Below are 25,079 nucleotides of genomic sequence, written 5' to 3'. Positions count from 1 at the left end.
TTTTCTTCACACTGCTGGCTTCACCTGAGGCCCAGACGGGTGCACGGAGGTATCGTTTTTAGCGCTGCGGCACTCGTGGCTTCTTTGGCTGCCATCGCGTCAGTTCCAGTTCGCTAGTTTCCAATCCGGCCTTTAAAAATCGAAAAGCGGCGGGCGAAGCAAAACTGTCAACGATACCGCTACGTGACAGTCTGGGCCCCAGTTGACGCCAGCAATGTGAAGGGCAAAACTTTGGGGGGAGCGGTCTGGGCGAAAGCTTTTCTATCCTCAGGGGGAAAATCCCGTGTTCGCGAGATGCGTCAGCGAGACGTCGCAATGGCTTCTGACGTCGAGATAATTTCCCCATTCGGGTGGTAAAGCTTGCATTCTCGAATGCTGAGGAGAGGAGTCCTGAGATACCCATGTTGACGACGGCGAAGCCAAAGAAAAGAGAAAGAAATGAAATTATATTAAGTACACAAACATGCAAGATACAGGTAGAAGAGAAGAGGCAGAAGAAAAGAGGTAGAGAGGAGAGGTAGAAGAGGAGGAGGAAAGGCTTTCGCCATTAAGCTTTTAAACGAAGCTCAATGCAGTGCAGATTTTTTTACGTCTCATTTATACTATTTAAAGGACAAGCCCCAATTCCGCACTTGCAGCAAGGCTCCAAACCGCAAATTTAGTTAGCTTATTTTTATAGTTAGCGAACAAATGAAATCATTCTGTCTCTCATCTGGTGCTCGCCGTAGCCCCCCAGCACAGCCCCAGGGCTTAAATAAATTTGAACCAAGTTCTCTTTTCATGCAAATTCTTAGACCTCGGAAAACACATTCGGCATATATGCTGTATTATAGTTTTGTTTGCCTACGACAACAACGAAATCATCGGCAGTCGTATCCAACGTGAATATCCCGTTGCTTTTTGTTCCGCTTGCACTGCTATGCGCGGCCACCTGCGCGAGTATACGTACAGGTAACTGGTCCGTGATGAAGTCCATTCCTCCTGCTGCCAATTTCTAACAAAATGAGAAACCTTCCTGCGCGTAAACATGATATGCGTTTTCTTTTTTATATTCTTTGACTGAACTTCTTTCGCTAAGGATGAAAAAAAAAATAGCCGACGATTACGATACTCGGTAGGGCGAAGTTCGATATAAATTGAGATAAAAATTTCAAACAGAAATCTTTGCTTATATTTGCAATTAAAGCCTAAACTTTATATTTACCCGTATATTCATCTTTAAACCGGCATTCAATCCCTTTCTAGTCCTTGACTGTTTTAAAGTAAAGGAGGAGTCAAAGCGACACTTGCCGGCACTGCCGCCATAGTTCGCCAACCCCACCTCGAGCAGCGCCAGCGCAACGTGGGTGTGTTTTTCTTGTGGGCAAACGCATTTCAGCGCGAAAAAATTTGTCATTACGTAGCCTCCGCCTTGACCAGTATGGTGCAAATAGCGCAGAGTTAATGACCTCCCTTGGACGGCTCACCTTTCAAATTTATATTCACGTTCATGCACATCGCTACTCTCTTAGTCACTACTCTCTTATTTTGTGCCTCTGGTGTCGCACACCGTTTCAAACATATAGATAGCGGGTAGCAGTGAGCGGTAGCTTTTAGTGGAATACCACCCGACATAGATATAAAACACAGCTGTAACGAAGGTGTATGAACGCTCCAGCGTGGCCAAGTGGTTACATGTCTCACTTAAGGTCCATGGGTCCCAAGAGCAATTTCAAGCCATCCTTTATATTTGCCAGATTCCGAAGTAGCAACTCTACATTAGAACAACAGTCTCTACTACATTCATGCCTGCAATACATGCCACTTACAAACTCCACACATGCCAAAATCATGTTCGAGATTTTTCGCTCACATCGCCTACTTCCACTACGTACCCTTCTTCTCCGCTCTCCACCTTCCACTTCCACTTTTCCGTCTTCCACCGCTGCACTCCTTACTCTCAAGTCGTATCCCTCTCTTCTGCCTTTAATTCATTCTCGTACTTGAGTGGAGTGCCATCCTAAGCTCTCCCCGCGACTTACTGCTTACATGGGGTCGGTCCTTTGGTTATTTTTTTTTTATTTTGGGTTTTGGTTCTCAATGCATATGCAAACCGAGGATCAGCCGACAAAATGCATTATAGATTACTGACTAAGGCCTACCCTACTCCTCTTCTGTTTGCAGCACCACATTTAGGCTGCGAATTCTTCACCCCTTCTCACAACTTCCTTTCACGGCAGCCGCATTCTCCGGGTAGAGAACTGGAAATGGACATGGAAAAGCTGTAACGGGAAGACTAAAAATGCAATTGACTTCATACTGTGTGCTAACCCCAGCATTATGCAGGATGTAGAAGTAATAGAAAAGGTGCGATGCAGTGACCAATGGACGCTAAGAAATCGAATTAGTCTAGCTCTGAAGAGGGAACGTAACAGATTAGTAAGAAAGAAGTCCATCAAATAATTAGCGGTGAAGGGGATGGCAGAAAAATTCAGGATCTCGCAACAGTATAGAAGTACAGCTTTAACAGAGGGTGATGATCTTAATTTCAGATACCATTACTGAGCGTGCGGTAGGTGTACACGATAGGATTGTTAGAGAGGGCACCGGTAAACTATCTAAGGAGACCAAAGATTTGGTTAATAGACGCCAAAGTATCAAAGATCCAACTCAAGAGACAGGATAGAACTGGCAGAGATATCAAAGCCAATCAAAAATTAGTTGTGGTTTAGCTCAGGTTAGCCATAGTTAAATTGCGAAGGAAACGGCGGAAGCTTCTTTTGCCTGCTTCATTATTTCTCTATCACATCCGATCAGTGTAAAATGCTACATTATTGGGGACACTGAAGCTCATCCTTTCAGGGCATGACGCGAGAGTTATGACCAGCCCACATATAAAGTCACGCTTCAACCAAGCCGTATGGACGTGCCTGCGTGTCATAAGGGTAACGAAAATGCAAACGGTTATGGCAGGCTGATTCTGATATGAAAGGAGCGACCCGAGTGGACAACTGGCCAACAGGTGGAAAACTGGCCAACTTGTATACGCAATGTCTGTGTCATCGGCGGTACCGGAATCATGGCAGAACACAAAAATTATCTTAATTCGTAAGAAATGGGATGCGGAGGACTTGAAAAATTACAAACCAATCAGCTTACTGTCTGTTACGTATAAACTATTTACGAAGGTAATCACTAATAGGATCAAGGCAACCTTAGACTTAAATCAAGCAAAAGATCAGATTGGTTTTCGGAGAGGGCACGCTACTATCGATCATAATCGTACTATCAACCGGGTGATAGGAAAATGCTTGGAATATACCCAGCCCGTATACCTAGCATTCTTTGATTACGAAAAGGCATTTGATTCAGTAGAAATATCGGCAGTGATGCAGGCATTGCGAAATCGAAGTTTAGACGAACCGTTTGTGAAAGTACTGGAAGATATCTATAGTGGCTGCACGGCAATCATAGTTCTGCATAAAGAAAGTAAAAACATTCCCATAAAAATGGTTTCAGATGATGACACACGATCTCCCCAGTAGTATTACAGCTTGCTTAGAGGAAGTATTCAAGACTTAGAATTTGAGCAGTTAGGGATAAGAGTTGATGGAGAATAACTAGTCTGCAATTTGCTTACGACATTGCATGCCTTGCTAAGTAACTCAGGTAATGAACTACAAATAATGATTGATGACCTAGAGAGAAAAATAAGAAAGGTAGACTTGAAAATCAGCATGCAGAAGACTGTTGAACATGCTGTTGAACATGCAGATGTTCAACAGCCTCGGGAAAAAACAGCACTTTACGTTAGATAGCGAAGCACTGGAAGTAGTAGGCGAATATGTCTACTTCGGACAGGTAGTAACCGGAGATCTGGACCACGAAATAGAAATAACAAGGAGAATAAGATTGGGATGGAGCGCATTTAGCAAGAACTCTCAGATTATGTCTATCAGCTTACCGGTATTGCTCAAGCAGAAAGTATACAACAATTGCATCTTACCTGTACTCACCAATGGGGCTGAAACGTCGAGGCTAACGAGAAGGGTTCTACTGAAGTTGAGCAGAACGCAGAGGGCTATGGAACGAAAAATGGTAGGCGTAACGTTAAGCGATAGGAGGCGTGCAAAGTGGGTCAGAGAAATAACTCATGTTAATGACATTCTAGGGGAAATCACGAAGAAGAAATGGGCATGAGCAGGTCGTGTAGTGCGAAGGGAGGATAACCGATGGCCGCTTAGAGTAATAAGTTGGATTCCAAGGGAAAGGAAGCCTAACAGGAGGTAGCAGAGAGTTAATTGGACGAATGAGGTCAAGAATTATGCAGGGGTCAATTGGATGCGGCGAGCACAGGTTAATTGGAGGAATATGCGAGAGGTCTTCGCTCTGCGGTGAGTATAGTCCGGCTGATGATGATGGTAATTCTCCGGCCTAATCCGAAGAAGCAGCTCACTCCTGATGCGTATTTCTTCGCCCTCGACGCAATGCCCAAGCCACTAAGCTGTTGGCTGCTCCTCACACTATATTTCCCTCCCCCGTGAAATAAAAGAGGAAATTTCCATTTCATGACTCTACCATGCTGGCCATGTGAGATGGTGTTTCGCTTTGACATTACCTGCCGCGGCGGGCAGGGCCGTGTGTCGACGACTACGGTGACACCGACGACCACGACGCACAATCGAAGAATGTTACACCTAAAAATTAAACTCCATTCTTCGATTTATTTTGGTCGCTAAATTCGAAGTAAGCCAATTCAGTCACTTTGCTCAACTTTGCGTATTCTCGTTAATCTAGGTTGTTCTCTGTCGAGATTAAACAGGGGGCTGAATTTAGCGCGATCAATTTTATCGCTGGGATGGAATGTGAAAGCGTATGTCTATTCGAATCTGCTTAAGTAGTAATAAAGAGCGTAACAAAGACAATCGGTTGGTTTGTGGGGTTTAACGTCCCAAAGCGACTCAGGCTATGAGAGACGCCGTAACAAAGACAATCGTATCGAAGTTTTCTTTATATCCCATTATTTCGACTTTCCCACTTTTTGGCTACAGGAATAAAGAGGATATTTTTGTCACTCTAATTTGCAACCTCTAGATCGTAGCAGGTCAGCAGTGGCTCTCCCGCTAATTAACGCGAGGCTTCATCCCAAGAAAAGAAAGCTTTTTCGCTAACGAAACAATTAGTCCAAATGCGAGTTCTGGTACGCAAGCACTTTGATTATCACTTCGGTTTTGGTTTTAGAATTCACGTCGCACGAATGGAAGTCGAATTGGTTGATGAAGTCGAGTGTACTCAAAGAATATTGCGAGAGTTTGGTATTTTACAGCGCGGGAGCGTCTCACAGGTTATTACACTTTTATACATCGTTTCCATCTTGACATCAATCGAAGAATCAAAGGAAACATTTCGGAACTGTTTCTAAGGGCTGATCTTTTAGGGAAGTGCGCCTTAGGTGGACCTGCTATACCGTTGATTCTGGAGACAGGGTACTTGACTTTAGCACTCTTTGGACGCTTCCAGCGTCTGCACTCCTTGAGCTATGAGCCTCTCCTGGCTGCAGCGTACTTTCAACACTAGGCCTCTCGTTTGAGCGCGCGTTATTTGTAGTTCAAGGTGATGCGAACGGTCTGTGGCCTTACTGCACTGCAGAATACTGCGAGAGAATCTTTATTTATGCCAATCGGGGTTATCTACGACGAAACTTTGCGAGTTTTGTGGCAAAATGGAGTCTATTGTCACTTGTTCCTTTCCTATCGGTGGGCTTGCATCTAGCGTTGAACCTATTTGCTGATCTCCTTCGCTTGACTATAGGTTTCTTTCAGCTATTCCATGTGCTCCTCTCCTTTGGAGTAAGCGTCAGGGGATACGTCCTAAGATAGGCATGTGAACTTATAAATGACTGCATAGTTGAACCTGGTGGCTTGAATGACCATTCTTGAGCTCAAAATTATCCAAACTCTGTCTCCATAACCTCCTCGTTCGACTGTCGCCACCCTTCAGGTTCTTGTTGTGGCAACCACCTTTCGGATGCGCATTTATTCGCTGTAGCCGAAACCATCCAAGGCATCACGCCACTGTCACCTCCAATTACCTTTTCCATCCCTCAGTTTCCGCTTCCCTCCTCCCTGTAAATCTGAAGGAAGGATTTCTGCTCTCGTCACATTTTCATCTGCTATCTGCCACGTGCTTGCGGACTGCGACAAAACAATGAAGTTGCGAGGCCGAGGTAAGTAGTAAAAAGAGCTAACACTCTAAAAACGAAAAGAAGAAAATCCTGGACGGCTGCGAAAACGGTGCATACGAGGGCCTCTTTTAGCCACAATATTGCTGAATTTCGCATGTATACAGATGCAAGCGTAGGTGCCTTCTAAGAGCGTACCTTGAACTGTCAAAGCCTTGGCATAATTACTATTCGAGTAAATCATGTTATCATCCTAATTGGCGTAATTCTTCAAAAATGGTTTAGTTGCGTCTAGGACAAACATTCAAGACAGGGTATGAGACGAGCGGTCTTCCGTTACCGTGCTCTATATGGACGCGTCCTTTCGCGCAACCCAACTATATGTCAGATCACTTTTCAAGCCATTATGCATTGAGTGAAAAATAACCTGCCGGGCTTGATTTGCGCGCGCGCGCGCGTGTGTGTGTGTGTGTGTGTGTGTGTGTGTGTGTGTGTGTGTGTGTGTGTGTGTGTGTGTGTGTGTGTGTGTGTGTGTGTGTGTGTGTGTGTGTGTGTGTGTGTGTGTGTGTGTGTGTGTGTGTGTGTGTGCGCGCGCGCGTCCGTTTCTTTTGAGAACGTCTATTTGAGCTATCAATTTATTGATCGTGACCTCAATAATGAAGAAAACACTGCACGGCAGTTGAAGGTATGGCCTGTCTTGTCACGTGGCTCTGCCTCTGTCAGGTCTCCTGCCGAACATCAAGTTCAGCGCACAACCGACGCACGGTTTCTTTTCTTTTTCTTTTTTTTTCCAAGGCAGCACGAGCGGCGCCGATGAAGCACCTCATTCGCGTTCAACGCACCGTGCAACGAGGTGCAGGACGCATCCATGCCAGTAGGCATCCTGTGCGTGCATCTGCCACAACCAGCATTTGCACACGTCGAAGGCCTATTTCTCTTGGAGGCTCGGTGACAGAGGAGCGAACTAATGGAAAATAAAATAGAATAGAAGGAAATATTGGCCCTGGTTTCATTGCAGATACGCATCCAGCGTGTCAGAACGTTCCGCTAAGTGGACAGGTTTCGGGCTCATACTTCTTTCTGCGCCCTGTGATAATATAAAGGATTGCTGGAAACGACGAAATTCCAATTTCAGTTGGAATTCCAACGACAATTTTTAATTCAATGTCTGGCTGGTACTGATTCTGGGCGCTTTGGAATTTCACCCCAACGTTTTGCGGCTCACGTATAGACATTATTTGCATTATAGCATTATATAAAAAGAATCCCTCCGTAGGTCTTTTATGGATCGCTAAATCGGTTGCAGTGTATGGGCACCGCTTCCTTATGTCCTTTAATCGCCTTCTAATAACTTGTAGGATGTGAGCCAATACCACTTCATTTGCAGTTCTCTCTGCTTCCATGCGCATGTATTTGTTTTATTTCTTCCAAGATGAGCGCCATTATACTTTTTCGCAGAGTACTTTTCTAGCGATCGCCGTCTATTTAGCAATATTTTTTCGTAATCTACTTTATTTTGCTGGCCTCGCTATTCGACGCTCTCTCAAACTATGAGATTCTTAAATGCCTTTTCAAGCTGACTCTTTCTGCCATAGTAGTGATCATCACTCAGTCTCTCTCTTTGGATGTCAGACAGCCGTATTGATCGATCAATATAACCGTGAACGAGAAAGAATATTTCTATATCAATTGCATTAATGCAGGCTAGACGGTAGTTTTCAGTTCATTAACACTGGCATACTACTACAAAGTAGGCTCAGGATGAACGCCTAATGAACTGTGAGGGGAGAAAACAATGAGCAAAACACAATCGTGTAATGCTGTACGTTTATCATCCGAACAAGAGCAGCTGTGATTTGTGCTGGAGTACGTCGATGTTTGACTGCACAACTTTCCAAACCGATAAGACACGACGCCGAGAGACGTCGCCTGAAAGACGCCAGTAGACTAGTTTTTACGGCACGCTTTTCCGGCCGTCTTAATTTCAATATTTTCAGGAGTTTTATTGCCCTTCGGCTTCACCTGAATGCGGGAAGCGCGGCTAAACAGAGCACATTTGATCGGGCTTGGTGTCTGTTTCTGCAAACATTTGAACTTTTTTTCAACCAAATTACCTTCCTTGAAAAAGGAAGCTAAACCAGTAATTTGGCGTCCGAATATTGGTGTCTCCAATTCAATTAGAATACAAAATGAACCAGACTTTACTCGTTGAACCACAAATTTTGATTGCCTTGATTTGCTCAACATAATTGATCTTAAGTGTGAAGAGTTTTTAGTAATGGAGCGATGATCTCACCACTTCTGTAAAGAGTGTCTTTGTGCCAAATAACCACTTGAAGAACAGATCGGCCTAAAAAGCTTTGCAAAAACGTAGAGCTGGTAAGTTAGACTGAAACTTGAGATGACGTTTATGCGTGAAGAACCATTCCAAAGCTTCTGAATAAGATTCGAGCGCGAACCCCTACGAATGGCAGCGCCGGCTTCAAGTAAATACCCTGTCTCTGTTCTCACAGTTCTCTGTCTCCGTCTTTCTCTCAATTCTGGGAAAAACTTCGTTCACACAGTGCCATCATGGCCTCGGGCATTTATTGCTCTGCCCTAGGGCACGCACTTCGCGCATATGCAATGCCTTCAGTGTACTCCAAAGCGGAGGCGACCGTCGTTCTTACAACACTGGAGGTTCCGCCTAATTTCTTTTTCGGTGGAGAGTTCGCATGCTATCAGAAATGCGAACACCGCTTGATTAGAGATTCAAAAGCTGAATTGTATCTCATAAACTATGAAAATCTATGAAGCCAAAGCAGAGTTCATGTGCGTGTCAACATTTCTTGCAATCTGAGGAACCGAGTTAGAGGAAACTCTGTCGTCTCTCTCCTTCGTGCAAAATAGCGTGCACAGCGGCTTTCCAGATGCCGTCATTGACGTCTCTCTTGGTTATAGAGGACCGGCCTCAATAGCCACTTTCCCAACTGGAGGAAAGCTCGCCGTATTGGCAGTTCGACGCTCCACTAGTCAGCTCTGAATACGTTTGTCCTTCCGTCAACGGACGTATGCAGCATCGAAGATTTTAGTACCGAAACACTAATTAGCAAGATCGAACCTAACCTCGAACATTGTAGGGCACTTGAGACTGCTGAACTAGAGAGAAGAGAAGGAGTGCGCTGTTGGGAGCGCACTCGAATACAGGAATTCCTCATGACAAGCGAAAACGGAAACCGCAGTCGTGGCTTTGTGGTTAGGGTGAGGGAAGTGGCTGGTTCGAGACCCACCAACGGACACCCACCGATGAAAATAGATGCAAGTGACCCTGATCTGCCGCTCGGCTTTCCTCGGGGACGTGCGCTTGGGAGAAGCTTCTTAAAAGAAGAGCTACATATGGGCTTCTGGAATTATTGAGCATCCCTTTTTTGGTCTGTGACATTTTCCACCCAGAAAAGCCTAACACCAAGCCAGGAGGAATCTCTCACCCATTGGGTACACCCGCCGACACCAGGGTTCGAACATGGTACTTTCTGAATGCGAGGAGGTAGCTTTACCACAAGGCAACTCTTCGCTTCGAGCTAGTCGCTGTCACCGTAGCCGATCACCCCACATGCTTTACTGCCACTCTCTCGCTCTGTGCACTGCATATCACCCTCATCAATTTTTATCCGCGTGCAGTGGACTCAAATACACCGCTATCTCAGTGCTGTCTTAAGGTGTTTTTAGCTTTAGAGGCAGTTGGACTACTGGACTTGACCTACGCACCAAAATTTAGGGGGTTTATATTGTTGCGGGGCGGCAAGCCGATGATGAAAGGAGACAAAACATGACCGATGGCGATGGTAGATGACGTTTAATGAATGATGGCGGACCTAGCGCGAGCGCGCCTGCCCACGCCATTGTCCGCTTCTTCTTCGCCCGTAACACTGCCCGGGGCCACCGAGCGACCGTCCCGATCGGTGGACGAAGAAGAAGTGAAAGTTGATCAGATTTGTGACATGACGGTGATCTTGTGCGGGCCGGTGAAGAAAGAAGAGAGAGAAGGTAACGGCTTGCCGCCATGATGACCAATGAAGTCTGGCCCAGGAAGCTTTCGTTGAGCCGGTCGCCAGGACTTTTTGGCTGGGTCCTAGGTACGCATCAAACGGCACAGGCGGGGGCGATGTCTTCACGTGTAGTATTGTATCGGGTCGGTGGGTTCATCTGGTCGGCGTTTCGGGTCGGTCGGAGCCTTCGGTCAGGTCTTTCATGCTCTGTGTCTTGTGATGTGTGCTTGCACGTGTTCGTGGCGTCTTAGGTCGGTGGGATCTTAAAGTTGGGCTGCTTGTGTTTCTTCGTGTCTTTTGGTCAGGGCGGCGGACTGGGCGGGGGTGGAGAACGGCGATGTGGCGTCGAGTACAGCAGGCTGGGGAACAGCCAGGTGATGCGCTGTCCCAGGCACCCGTTGCCGACGGCGCAAGGTGACACAGGGCGCCAAAGCTTCGGGCCAGGATGACGAGTGATGATGATGTACCCCGCGCCACCAACCAAACGTTGCGGGGCGGCAAGCCGATGATGAAAGGAGACAGAACATGACCGAGGGCGATGATAGATGACGTTTAATGAATGATGGCGGAAGTAGTGCGAGCGCACCTGCCAACGCCATTGTCCGCTTCTTCTTCGCCCGTCAGGAAAAACGCATACGGGATAGGAGCACACAGACACAGACACACAGTCACAGAGCAGAGAGAGGCTACGTCACTCGCCGAACACCGGCTCCATCGTCTTCATCACGCTCTTTCTTGTACGCGCTAGCGCCGCACTTCTTTGTCTTCAATACCGTAACATCTTTTCACCGGGGGGGCGGAGGGAGCAGAGGGACAGGAAATGCACTGAACATGTCCACACACACACACACACACAGACACGCACACACACACACACACACACACACACACACACACACACACACACACACACACACACACACACACACACACACACACACACACACACACACACACACACACACACACACACACACACACACACACACACACACACACACACACACACACACACACACACACACACACACACACACACACACACACACACACACACACACACACCCAGACGCGCGCGCGCGCGCAAACAGACTACACTCAGAATAGATGATAACACACGAGGTCACACCAACACAGCAATCGGAAAAGTTTAGACAATCACAGTCAAATTTGAAGTCCAGGGAAAGCACAGTGTCCAGTCGAAGTCCGTTGAAGACCGGCCTGTGCGCACGGCAGTATCAGGTAATGCCTTCCCACGGCAACGGCAGCTCACTGAAGTGCACCGGCCGGTGCGCACGGCAGTATCAGGTAATGCCTTCCCACGGCAACGGCAGCTCACTGAAGTGCAGCGAGGCGTTGTCATTACGCGCAGGGCGCCATTTCTCGCTGGCACCCACCTTGCCTAGCGCGACGCCGTACTCCTTGAGGAGCAGCGCCGTGCGCTCGAACTCTGGGGACATGCGACGGCAGTGGCTGCAGCATAGGGCGTAGAAGTAGGCCAGCATGATCTTAGCATTGCTGTCGGTGAGCTTGAAGCTCACTGCGGTCAGCTCGAGCAATGCTTCCGCTGGTGGCGAAAACAGCTGGTCCGTCTTCTCCGCCATCGTATCGATGATCCCTTCGGTCAAAAAGGTGTTCTCATATTCGGTCAGGTTACCCGGGTGCGAGAAGACGAGCGTAAAGACGACTAAGCTGTTGGCCAGCTTCTTTTCGACCGTGGTGTCTATCTTGGCCAACAGCACATGCGGATCCCGCCGCCTCAAAATGGTGGCCTCGCGGGCGTACTCAGGCTCCAACTTCACGCAGTGCTCACACCATGGCGCGTAGAAGTTGAGGAGCATCTTGCGCATGTTGTTGACCACCTGGTCGAAGTTCGATTGATTGAGCTTCAAGGCGTTCAGCTGGACAATGACACCCATGGCCAAAATGTCCACCTTGTTAGCATGGGCGTGGTGTCTGGCTCGACCATCAGCTCCTTGTCCTCGTTCTCCTCTTCACCCTCCTTGTTCGATGAGGAGTCCCCATACTTCAGTATCCAATTTTATGGACCGGTCTCCCTGGACCCCGTCACCACTGCTGCCCTCTCTGACCTTGGTCTCTCCCTCGAAGCCTTCAATTTTCGTGGGCTTCTACACCTCAGGCGCCAGCTTGGACTTGTCCACATCCAGAGTTGGTTCTTTCATTCCGGTCTCTCTACTGAGTGCCAGGTCTATTTCAGCCCATGAGACCTTCCCTGAAACCAGTAAGAAGAAAGCCAAAACTGCTATACAAGCCTTCAACATGAGCACATATCGATTTTTGGACAATTTGCTCTCCAGACGCACATCTGTCCAGCTGACTGTTGATCTTGGTGAGCTGCTCCAGGCGCTCCACATCTGCAGTGGAGAAAACGCTCTCCTGTGCGAGGTGGGCGGCCATACCACGCTGTAGCTGTTGCTTCTTGAGCCATTCTCGCAGCTCCCTCTCAAAGCACACGGCCACAACGAGTGGGCCAGACCACCATCCGTCCTGACAGCAGGCAACAACCGCTCGAGCAGCTCCCGCTCCTTCCGCTTACTTATGGCCAACAACCTCTCTTCCAGGCGCTTCATTTCCTCTGCGTGCCTAGTCTTCAGCGTCTCCAGTTCCGTACTCATCACCATGACTTGGGCTTCCGCTTTTCGTTCGTGCGCCCGCATTACCTCTACCACCTCCCTGTTCTTGGTGGTCAGCTCGTGATTCTTGGCACTTTGATCGTACAACTCCTGACGCAGTTGCTCGACAACAGCCTCTCGGGCCTGAGTAAGCTGCTGCTCGGCCCCCTTGAACACCGCCTGCTTGCGTGAAAGCTCGCTGACCTCACGGCTGTGGGTTTCGACCACCTCGGACAGGCGGGCACGCAACTCCAGGGTCAGGTGGGCTTCCTTCTCGAAGCGCCCCTACATAGCGTTCAGGTGGTGCCGGAACTCCACCCGCTCCACCTCCAGCTCCATCTGGTGCATCTTAATGAGGTCCTTCACTTTCTCCTCGGAGGCACAGGGTTGGGCAGCTAGTTCATGGACCTCCTGGTCCAGCCGCTGCCGCTGGTGAGCGAACACAACCTCCAGGGTTTCGGCATGCCCGTGGGCCTGAGCAAGGCGAGCCTCCGGCTTCTCGTGCCCGCTCTTCAGGGTCTCCCTGTAGGAGTGCTCCAGTTCTCCTCTCGCGAACATAAGCGGCCACGCACCGAGGTCCATGCCCGCTGTAACTCCACCTCGAGATGGTGCATCCGCCGCTGCAGCTGTGCCGACCTCTCCTGACCAAGTTTCGGCTGGGCCTTTAAAATCTCCTTCTGTTGCTGCACCTTAGTCACCTGTTCATCAAGCTTCTGCGACAGCTCCTTCACCTCCACAGCATGTGAAAAGGTGCTCTGGCGCTCAGCCTCCAGATCGCGCTCTCGTTCGGCCAGCTGCCTCCGTAAGTAGGCCTCTTGATCTGGACACCACTTGCGCCACAGGCCTGTCGCCTTGATGGCGAGACTCAAAGCGTCCGGGATCGAAGCAGGGCGCCCGAGACGTACCTGGCGCTGGACCTCATGATCCCCGATGGCGTCAAGAAAGGTCTCGGTGCCCACGGCGTTATGAGGCGCTTCCGGCAGAGACAACGCCTACAGCATACTCGTCTACCCTCGAAATTGACTTTCGAAAAATGAGGTGACCCGCGTTCTAGGCCGACTTAGCTCACCCCCAACATTTAGGTCAGAAATACCTTGAATGTGGGCGGACAGCCGAAATGGGGAAGCTTTTGCACGATACTATGTAAGTTGGATGAGTAAAACCACCTGTCATTTTTTTTTTTCAAAAAGCGAAAGCTTTTTACTCCCCCCCCCCCCCCCGCGTGTTTGACCTTCAACCGAGGAGAAACCCCGTGGCAGATATGACGTCACTCAGCCGGTATCGCCGGCGGTAGCACCACCGTCGAAACCGAGGTAACCGCGCACTCGCCTCTGACTAGTCTCGTGAAAACCAGACGTCGCTCCACCGCAGCTACGCTGAGGCCGTGGCGCTTGCTCTGTTTAGTAGATGGCCTCCGCTGCTGTTGAAAAAGACGGAGCGCAGGGGCGCTCACGCGTGGGTTCGGGCCGATGCTTCCATAAGCGGTAAATGCCAGACGGCTGATTGCGTTTTTCTTTGATTCCACCATATTCTTTGGTGGCGAAACACGGCAATGGACCAGGTACCTGTAAATGTCGGGTTAAATGCTCTTAGCCGGTGCCAACGGATCGCAACAGCTTTCGACAGTTTAACGGCAGCAGCTATTATGGATGATCCAGGCGGGACACCTTGCAAACTGCCTGCATCTCTGGGGTTGCAAAGACGACAGGCAGAATCCGATCATCCAGTGGACGTAGCTCGCCGAGAGGTTGGAGCACAGAGACGAAGAGAGGCGGGTCGAGCGAAACGTGCCCCCTCTTTCGCTTTGTTTACTTAGGTTTAGCAGGTGTAAACCTTGCCCAAAATTTCTTTCTTATCGCAGCTATCTTTCAAGGGGGGATGATTTATAGTTATCTTAAGAATATACTGAAAATGAACGAGTGCACACTATTCTCAGAGTGATAAATTTTGAATATCTAATCAGAACATGCTACTCCGATACACGGGTGCGTCATTCGTGCAGACCAGTGCGATTCTACGAATATATTTAACCGATATGCAGTCAATAACCACATCTTTATAAACACTGCAAAAACAGCAGCTGCTTTATTCGCAGATAAAAAAGAAGAGTAGGAGATTTAATGGGTATCCCGTAACGTACACGCCAAGAACTGACAGTAACCGCATAGTTCAGTACCTGACAGATAATAAGTCAGATGGCTTTGCGCATTGATTCTATCACGCTTCTAACCTATACCATGTTAAATGAATTGCTGAACATTGCGGAAGTGCAAAGGCTGGCTGAAAAAAGAAAGCTGATGACACAAGCTAACAGCCGAGAGATTTGAATGAAGGTAAGAACAGATTCCCGCTTCAAAGCTTTAAAACAACACTGAAAAGATTTCCGCCCAATTTCTGCTTTATGTAAAAATGGATTGGATATATACTTTGTCGCTGTTTGTTCAGCAGCAAAGGGCGTACGCAGGTAACTGAGTTTAGAACGAAGCGTTTCCTTCGTAGCCAGTAAATTGAACCTTGTAACTTTAAGACCAAAAGGATCTTTGTGGTCAGCAAAGGGAAAGTGGAGGGCGGTAATCTTTGGATTCTGGGATCTTCGTGCAAGAAAATGACTTAGCATCATTGGAGTTTGCTTGCGAAAATAGCGTATCGTTGCGAGTGCTATATTTCATGGTCTGATCTTTTTAAAGTGCCTAAAGGGGAATGTGTTTAGAACGCATATTTTAAAATCTGTCTTTGTTTAATTGGTTCATTTGGGATCGGTGAAAAAGAGCGAAAGAAAAGCCTTTCTTTACTGCTTTACCTTTGACTTGATTTTATACATATTTGTTTGATGCTGCTTGCAATGATTTGATTTTTCACTGATTTCCGCTGAAATAATCTTCCGATTTTCTAAGTTGTTCTTCTGTACATGCTATTCCTGTTTGTTATTTTCAGTTTACCGGCTGTTATTATTTATTTGGACGTTAAAACAGGACCCGTTGCCAGAAAGTGGCGCCACCTGATCCTTTTCAAGTCGAGGACAAAATTACTACAACTGGCTAAATATTCAATTAGAAAGAACTCATCTGCAACAGATGCACACCGCACACAAAAAAGAACAGGACGCACGCGTCAAAAATCACCTCGTTTATGTGAAATGACAAATAACCACGCTAGTATAATCAAATTAATTACTGAGTACTCGGTGAAGACAGCAACAGAACAATATAATATACGCCCCGAGCATTGTGATGGTTGCGCCGCGTGTCGACCGCGGTGCGAAACGCTGTCGAGTCTGTCGACGCCCGCTCTTCTTGTTTTTATAGGTAGCTCTAAGCCTGTATGGTGCATGATAATCGTGAGTAATCTGCGTTTCTGCCTCATATATCTTCTATGTGGAACGAAAAGAAAAAAAAAACTGTCATGGAACGGGTACTTAAAGAGCTGCAGAAACACCTCGTGTGTTCATTTATATTACTTTCCTGGACATGCCTTCACGAACGGGTGGCCGCTGCAGCTGCTGTTGCCAAAGGGGGTAGAGCCGGTGGCCATAAAACTATATTCTACGCCTCTCGCCAAAATAAGTTGTGCCGCAAGACTCCCTTTTCATTACTACCATGTCTCGTCTTGGATTTCTTACCCCAGCTCTTTGGTTCCTTTTTCAAGAATCTTTTATGTTGGAGTTTACAAAGTGCACAACAGGTGATGCGTGTAAAGCTGCCGTCCTACACTGAACGTTATCAAAACGGCGTCTCTGGGCGTGGCATTGTAGCGGAAATGACGTTCACTGCTTCTACGGGATAAAACCGGAAAAGTGTCGCCGCTTTAAAAGTGTGCAGCACGGGAAGCCAGCTTTACTAGCTAAAATTAATATTTTTGACGTTAAATATTTCGAACAGAATTGAAGCATTGAGATTCAAAAACTGGACTCAGCTTTTCTGTAGACGGCCTTCATTTTATTCATATAACGTTGGGCCCTTAAACTCAAGGCTAAAAAAAGTTTATTAGCTAACATTTTTAATTATTTGCTACTTACTGAGCTCTATCATGTACATAATGTCCGCCTTAATGTACAATAAACCTACCCCCAAACCAGACTGACTTACATCTAACATGGTTTAAATTAACGATCTATAAACAGTTAAAAGGAAGCACGCGGTATATAGTTAGCATTGTAAGATCAACTCGGAAACCGGAAGTTTTTTCCATATTTAAAAAAAAAAAATCACAAAACAAACAAGAATGCGTCTAAATTTGGTGAAAAATATCCGCCTATACCCATTTTTCTTGTCTGAAGCAAAACATTAAATATTGCAGTTAATTTAATAGAAATATTTTTCGCTTACTTTGGATTCCGCAGGAGGCTACCAATTAAAACTTTAACCTCTTGTGACAGCGTAAGGACAAAAATGCACAGGAGTCAGGTAGCTGGGTCCTTGTCCAGAGATTTTATGAAAGTGCTAAGCATAAATGCTTTTAACTCCCGTTCTCAGTGCACCGGCGGCGACCTTGGCGCTAGATCGCAGGAGAATACGGGGCCGAACTAAATGAGAACACGAAGGTGAGCCTAAACGAACTTTTGCGGGTCACCCCTTTACGCCATATGCTGTGCTGCTGCTGGAGCAGAAAATGCGCCAACAGGTGCCTTCCTAATACCATGGGGGAAGAAGCTAGAGCTGGGCGCGGAGTCGGCGCATGAACTCCTACTCCAGCCGCGCAAGCTGCCGATGCCGGATCCTTTGTTCGTATTTTCTCAGTGACACCCCTTTTCCCGCAACAATATGTACAGGCTCGCACAGGATGTCCGATCTGTAACAACGAAGATGTCGAGGCCGACATCCACGACTTGCTGTGGGACTGCAAAGCACTCAAGCCAACACGAATCCGGCACCTGAGCATAGCTGTCCTTTCAGCAACCAATCCTGCCTCACACGTCACTTGGACGCAGGGACCTCATCATCGCTCACTTCTGGACTTCATAAAATCAGCCAACCTTTTTCCATTCATTTAATCATTTATTCATCCTTCATCTCATACCCTACTGATGCCCTGAGGCAATAAATATCGACTAAAAAAAATATGCGCAGGCAGTTGCGTGGATCCTGCTGCCTGCCTACGGAGTGGGCATAATGGAGACCTTTAGTGTAGCACTACCGCTTACCGCTACCGCCTACTGCTAGCGTGCGAGCGTCAGCATGCATGCGCTGATTATCCCGGGGGCGGTAGATGACGCCTTGTTCCTGTCAAATTTCGGCGGACGTCGCACGCAGGGACCAATCAGCGCGTGCTCTGCTGATGGTGCGCGGTAGCGGTAGACGGCCGACGTAAGCGACAGCGCTAAACTAAAAGTCTGTAATGGAAGACTCCGTAGCAGACGACGCGGTTATCTCCCTCACGCACAGCGGCTCAAAAGGAGGGTGGGGAGCGCGGATTGAGGCACTGGGGCAAGACCAGTAACGAGTTTTAATTTGCTAGTCTGCCACCGTTTGACGTTGACGATAATCTCTACCATTGCATTGAAACAATGATAAACGCGTTTTATGCTCACACATTTTCTAGGTTGGCAGTCAATACTGATAATTTTAATCATTACGTCCTTTTCCTCAAAGTAGAACGTTATTGAATCACTATCTCGGTTTTAAAACTACATTGCAGTTTTAACGCTATAAATCACGCTATAAAGATAACGGGCATAACGCAAGCAGGTGATGGCTGGCAGCTGGCATGGTCGGGCACAGATTATTCGATTGTTTGTGTCACCTAACGAGTCCACATGATAATACAAAGTTAGAAGAACCGCCAGATTGGGTTGGCCATTTCAGATGGAGAGCTGAAATAAGAATTAACTTGCCAGTGCTATTGAGTGGCGAGTCAAGCACGCTGCACTTAGGCTACGCAGGCACGTCCTTTACTGCATCATAAGTTTGGTTTGGTTTATGGGGTTTAACGCCTCAAAGCGACTCAGGCTATGAGAGACTCCGTAGTGGAGGGCTCCGGAAATTCGTACCACTTAGTCTTCCCTAACATGCACTGCCACCGCACAGAGCACGGGCGCGTTAATTTGCTTTCCACCTCCATCGAAAAACGGCTGCTGCGTCCGGAATTCGATCTCACATCCTCGGGAAAAAAAGTCGAGCGCCCTAACCACTCCACCACAACGAAGGGGCACAGAGTTTGTGTCCCCCGTAATTTTCTTCTTCTTTTTTTTTTCTAATAGGAGTCAGTCGGCTTTATGCGAGAATAAGCCGTAATGTCGAAGAAAGATCGTCAAGCATATATCTCAGGACTTCATTATTGGACTTCCTTGAGTTTGAACTTTATAACGGCGCTACATTGCATATAACTGATTTTTTGGTGTATCTTGTGATGAAAACCACACAATATTCATTTTTTTTAGAAATTTTTCTCAATAACACATTGCATAAGCATTTTCAGCATTTAGAATGGTGGGTACGTGGTGATACACGCTTAATCTAGTTCCACGGAAGAGTTAAAAATGTTCCAGTCGTAAGTGGAACTTCCACCAATTTAAGTGAAAGTTACAATTATAACTGGAACTTTTTTGACACGTATGTGGAACGAGATTAAGAGTGGTACATAAGCATCAAGTTAGTAAACCTGTTTTCGATTGTTTCGTTCTCCGTAAAGAAGATTCATAACGTATACTTCCACTAGTATAAATTGATATATTGACGTTGCTGCCTAACCAGGCCATATTCCTCCAGTAGAAATTCTGACTACACTTTGTCGGTCGGTCATCTGTCCCAAGCCAGTAACTTATTTGACAGGCAAGTCAATCCTAGACAGGCACTGTGTAAATGTTCAGCGTAGACATAACTGTTTAAATAAGGAAGTAATTACTCACTGAAATCCACCCAAGAGCACTCATACGGCTAAAAAAAAAGCTATGCAGCTGTATAGCTTTTCCTTGCAGCCACCTTCTGAAGACTAGCGTTAGGGAAATGGGCCGACGAACAAGGGTGGCCGTAAGATGCCTGAATTGTAGCCCCACAGCTAGCGTTGCAGATTAGCATTCCTATGCATCGATTTCGATTTTTTTTAAATCCACTCTCGCATTTCATTTCATTTCATTTATTGAAGCCTTAAAGGCCCGAGGGCATTACATAAGGCATAAAATGTAAATGCAGAAAGACTTATAACTAGTGACCTAAATAAAAGCGTCTTTACAAATTTTCATTAACTATGACATAAAAGCGAAATTCAAAATTTTATTTAAATCCATTGAAAGTGCTCTTGATTCGCCTCCAAAGGCGTGCACTTTAGCGAAGGTATGTGCCACCCCGTGAGTTTGTTATTTTTTATGTTGCTATTAAATATATCGTTGGTATTAATGCACTGGCGATTTCGGGCTTATTGGAGGCTCCACTCGCCAGTATGAAGGTTCGTCCGCTCAATCACGCGCTTGTTTTTTGTAAGTACACTGCAGGGCAACTTTATTGCCAGTTGTTCTCAGCAAATATTCACCACACCATATTTTTCTCTTACATCGAAGCAAACTGTGTTCCAAGTTTCATTTGATGTCGTCCGGAATGATGTGGCAAAAAGGGGCAAACAGGCAAAGGGGCAAATAGAGGGAACATAGCGACTATATTGCCAGACGTTCTCCGCAAATATTCACCACACCATATTTTTCTCTTACATCGAACTGTGTTCCAAGTTTCATTTGATGTCTTCCGGAATGATGTGGCACAAAGGGGCAAACAGCAGAGGTATGTGCCAGCACGACGTATTGGATACTCCTTGTTTTGTTCAAAACGCAAGCCTGGCTTTGGCATCTAGCACGTGCAATTGTAAGAACTCGACTTTGAGGCTCCAAGCGTGCGGGCAGAACAAGAAGCGCAACACGACATGAGCTCTTCGTGTCAGCTGGCTTCTTTTTCATTGTGGGACCGGGTTTTGCGATTTAAAGCTGAATGACAGTTTTCTACCTCAAGCAGTTTCCTCATGTACGCTTTAGTAGCTGTACGGGCCTCTCTTAAAGGGTCTTTATTGCTTAACAAGATGGGGTACGTGGTACGAGCATCCAGCAGTGCCATGTTGTGCGACTAATGAGAGTGGATTTATAGTGTGCCATCAGAATTTCGTTCTTTTCCTGTGGCCATCGGAGGAAGTAAGAGCTGTACGATGTATAAAAAAAATTTTATCGTTTTACTCCGTACACCTTGTCACAAAATGCCGTTTATGATACTTTGAACGTTTGCCGTGTGCTTGCCGCTATATAATTCGGCTTAATGCGATTTCTTTGTAATGACAGAGTCATTTTGACCAACTGCAGGGAAGGAAGTTTTTTTCCCAGACGTATTTATAACACCTGTGAATTACAACCAATGAAAACAGAAGCACTCAGTGTGAAATACTGTAAAGAGGTGGTCACATTGTATTTATTTGCAACATGCATTTCTTCGATTATTTATGGTGGTGTGACAGCCATCTATCGGTTTGACTTGTTTCAACAACCGTATTTCTTCAGCGATCAGGAAAACTGACTTTGCTGTCAGAAGCGCAGTTAGAACTGTGGCTACATTTGCCACTGCCATACTGCTCACTATTTTCTGTGCGGGTATTCACTCTCACACCAGCCTCTATCTTTCGCCTTGAGTCAGAGGGCATCCTCTAGAGTTCCTATATACATATTGTCACGTAGTGGTGACGAGGTCGACGACACAAATGAAGGGTCGGTGATTGCACTGAAGAAACTTTATTTGGGCTGACTTGCACCCGCAAAAGAACTAAGCAACTCGGCGGCGGCGATAGCAACAAACGCGCTCGTCGGTCGTCGGACAAAGAATACCCGTCACACTCGGCAACGCTCAATTTAAAGGCTGCACAGAACAATCTAGATAACGTCGCAAACAGCTACCTGCACGGGCTGGAACATTGTGGAAAGACACCCGAGTGGCCGGAACCTTCGAGACAGATCTCGGTGCATCTTTCGCTACAACAAAACTGATAAAGGTGTGGCTTGCGACATCGAGCATTAACAAACAACGATTACGGAACTGATACGCGGTCAAGAATGAGAGTGATAAGCCTGTATGCCGGCGGCTGTTAAAAAACAACAAATACTGTTTGAAGGTTTCGCGGCATTACTCCCCCCTTAAAAAAAACATCGCCTCGATGTTCCAAAACAAAGAAACTTAAACATAAACACTGCAAAGTTTAAACACCACAGATTCTTTAACGCGCGTAATACGGCTTCAATCGTACAACATGGACAATTTCTGGGCGTGCGCGTCGCCGTTGTGATGCTGACGTTCCGTCGGGAATGACTTCATAGTCCAGTGGTCCGACGCGGCGAAGGATTTTGTATGGCCCAAAGTATCGACGCAACAACTTTTCACTTAATCCGCGACGGCGAATTGGTGTCCAAACCCACACTTGGTCTCCTGGATTGTACTCTGCATGGCGTCGTCGTAAATTGTATCGTCGACTGTCGGTGCGCTGTTGGTCTTTAATACGCAGCCGTGCGAGTCGTCGGGCTTCCTCTGCACGCTGCAGGTAGGCGGCGACGTCAAGGTTGTCTTCGCTGGTTACGTGCGGCAGCATTGCGTCGAGCGTCGTCGTGGGCTCCCTGCCGTACACAAGCTTAAACGGGGTCGCTCTGGTCGTCTCCTGGACTGCCGTGTTATACGCGAAGATCACGTACGGCAAGATGGTGTCCCAGGTCTTGTGTTCGGCGTCGACATACATAGCGATCATGTCCGCGATCGTTTTGTTCAGGCGCTCCGTGAGGCCATTGGTCTGGGGATGGTACGCAGTTGTTCGTCGATGGCTTGTGTGACTGTATTCCAGGATGGCTTGCGTCAACTCTGCCGTAAACGCCGTTCCCTTGTCCGTGATGAGCACTTCTGGGGCGCCGTGTCGCAAGAGAATTTGTTCGACAAAAAATTTGGCGACTTCTGCCGCGGTACCATTTGGCAGTGCTCTTGCTTCGGCGTAACGGGTAAGGTAGTCAGGGGCCACGATGATCCACTTGTTACCCATAGACGAAGATGGAAAGGGGCCGAGGAGATCCATCCCAATTTGCTGAAAGGGCAGGATTGGGGGCGGAATCGGGTTTAGTAGTCCTGCTGGTCTGATCGGTGGCGTCTTGCGTCGTTGGCACTCACGACACGTCTTCACGTAGTGGGCAACTTCGGCAGGCAGTCGCGGCCAGTAATACTTCTCTTGGATTCGACGCAACGTGCGCGCAAATCCGAGGTGGCCTGCTGTGGGCTCATCGTGCAACGCCTGCAGAATTTCTTGCCGAAGGGTTTTAGGCACTACGAGAAGCTGCGCGGTCTTGTTGGGTGCGAAGTTCTTCTTCACGAGGAGGCCATTGCTTAACGTGAAGGATGATAAATGTCGCCTGAACACACCAGGAGGGGAAGCGGTCTTTCCTTCCAAGTAATCGGCTAGCGCTTTCAGCTCAGGGTCTGATCGCTGTTGTTCTGCGAAATTGCTGGCGCTTACCGGTCCCAAAAAGGCGTCATCGTCATCGTCCTTCGGGGGAGCATCGACGGGAGCGCGGGATAAGCAGTCTGCGTCGGAATGCTTTCGGCCCGACTTATAGACTACAGTCATGTCAAATTCTTGAAGTCGTGGGCTCCATCTGGCAAGGCGGCCGGAAGGATCTTTCAAATTAGCCAGCCAGCAGAGCTCGTGATGGTCGCTTACCACCTTGAATGGTCGGCCGTATAGGTATGGACGAAACTTAGAAGTGGCCCAGATGATTGCAAGGCACTCCTTCTCGGTCGTCGAGTAATTGACTTCGGCTTTTGTGAGTGACCTGCTAGCGTAGGCGATTACTTTCTCCTGTCCGGCACTCTTCTGGACGAGAACGGCTCCTAGGCCCACACTGCTCGCGTCGGTGTGAATTTCGGTCTCGGCGTTTTCATCAAAGTGGCCAAGTACGGGAGGGCATTGCAGGCGGCGCTTGAGTTCGTCGAAGGCTTCTCCTTGCGGTGCTTCCCATTTAAAAGGTACGTCAGCCTTTGTAAGCTGCGTCAACGGTTCGGCGATCCGCGAAAAGTTTCTGACAAATCGTCGATAATAAGCGCACAGCCCAAGGAATCGGCGCACAGCTTTCTTGTCGGCAGGCGGTGGGAATTGTGCGATTGCAGCTGTTTTCTCCGGGTCTGGGCGAATACCGTCCTTGCTAACGATGTGACCTAGGAACCGGAGTTCTTCGTAGGCGAAGTGACACTTCTCTGCTTTTAGCGTTAGTCCCGAGGACTTGATGGTTTCCAACACTGTCTGTAGTCGTTTTAGGTGGTCTTCAAAGTTTGACGAGAAGACAACAACGTCGTCCAAATATACCAAACAAATTTGCCACTTCAAGCCTGCCAGGACTGTGTCCATTACTCCTTGAAACGTGGCTGGTGCGGAGCAGAGGCCAAATGGCATCACCTTAAATTCATAAAGGCCGTCCGGTGTAATGAATGCGGTCTTCTCGCGATCTCTTTCGTCGACCTCAATTTGCCAATATCCGCTCTTCAGGTCCATCGATGTGAAGTACCTTGCATTGCAGAGCCGGTCGAGAGTGTCGTCGATGCGGGGAAGCGGGTAGACATCCTTCTTCGTTATGCTATTCAAGCGGCGGTAATCAACGCAGAAGCGAAGTGTGCTTTCTTTCTTCTTGACCAAAACGACTGGTGCTGCCCAGGGGCTGTTCGACGGCTGGATAACGTCATCACGGAGCATTTCCTCAACTTGATCGCGAATGGCCTGGCGTTCTCGCGGCGATACACGATAAGGGCTTTGGCGCAGAGGTCTGGCGTGTTCGTCCGTTATTATGCTTGGCCAGTGGTGTTTGTCGTACCTTCGATGACGATGAGAAGCCCTCCCCGTAGCTTCGAAGCAGACTGAGAATCTGGTCTTTCCGGTTGTGGGTCAATGCCGGGTTGATGTCAAATGTGGGCTGACGGAATAGGTCCGGTGTGTCTTCCAGCGTTTGGTCGTGGAGGGTGAATACATCTTTGAGGTCCGCTAATTCGTCGAGAAAAGCGATCGTCGTGCCCTTGTTGAGATGCCGGTATTCTTCGGTGAAGTTTGTTACCAAAACCTGCGTTTGACCTCTCCGGAATTTCGTGATGCCTCTTGCGATGCCGACACCTCTTTCTAAGAGCAATTGGATATTTCCTTCGACGATGCCTTCAGCGGTTTCGATGTTTGCGCTACCTACGCAGACTGCGATGCTTGATCGGGGCGGGACGGTCAATTCTTCATCGAGGACGTTTAGAGGGATGTGTTGCATCGACGTCGTCGTAGCAGGAATGG

The 25,079-nt window shown here is 47.6% G+C and overlaps 1 protein-coding gene and 1 pseudogene across 1 annotated transcript; both read right to left on the bottom strand.

Moving 5' to 3' along the window:
* Nucleotides 1-11,492: 11,492 nt before the first annotated feature.
* LOC146171834 (protein disulfide-isomerase A4-like) lies at nt 11,493-12,107 on the bottom strand. The gene has a single exon (XM_084586346.1). The coding sequence runs from the start codon at nt 12,105-12,107 to the stop codon at nt 11,493-11,495; it is 615 nt and encodes a 204-aa protein (XP_084442472.1).
* A 210-nt stretch (nt 12,108-12,317) lies between these two features.
* On the bottom strand, nt 12,318-16,855 carry LOC146171833 (uncharacterized; annotated as a pseudogene).
* Nucleotides 16,856-25,079: the final 8,224 nt, after the last annotated feature.

The sequence above is a fragment of the Amblyomma maculatum genome, unplaced genomic scaffold (assembly GCF_055883805.1).
Source record: "Amblyomma maculatum isolate TAMU_Amacu unplaced genomic scaffold, ASM5588380v1 scaffold_18, whole genome shotgun sequence".
NCBI classification, from domain to species: domain Eukaryota; kingdom Metazoa; phylum Arthropoda; class Arachnida; order Ixodida; family Ixodidae; genus Amblyomma; species Amblyomma maculatum.
This window is presented reverse-complemented; position numbering and strand designations above follow the sequence as displayed.

What these genes read in the sequence shown, in the direction of transcription:
- LOC146171834 (XM_084586346.1), bottom strand. Translation starts at nt 12,107, where the DNA reads ATGGGTGTCATTGTCCAGCTGAACGCCTTGAAGCTCAATCAATCGAAC.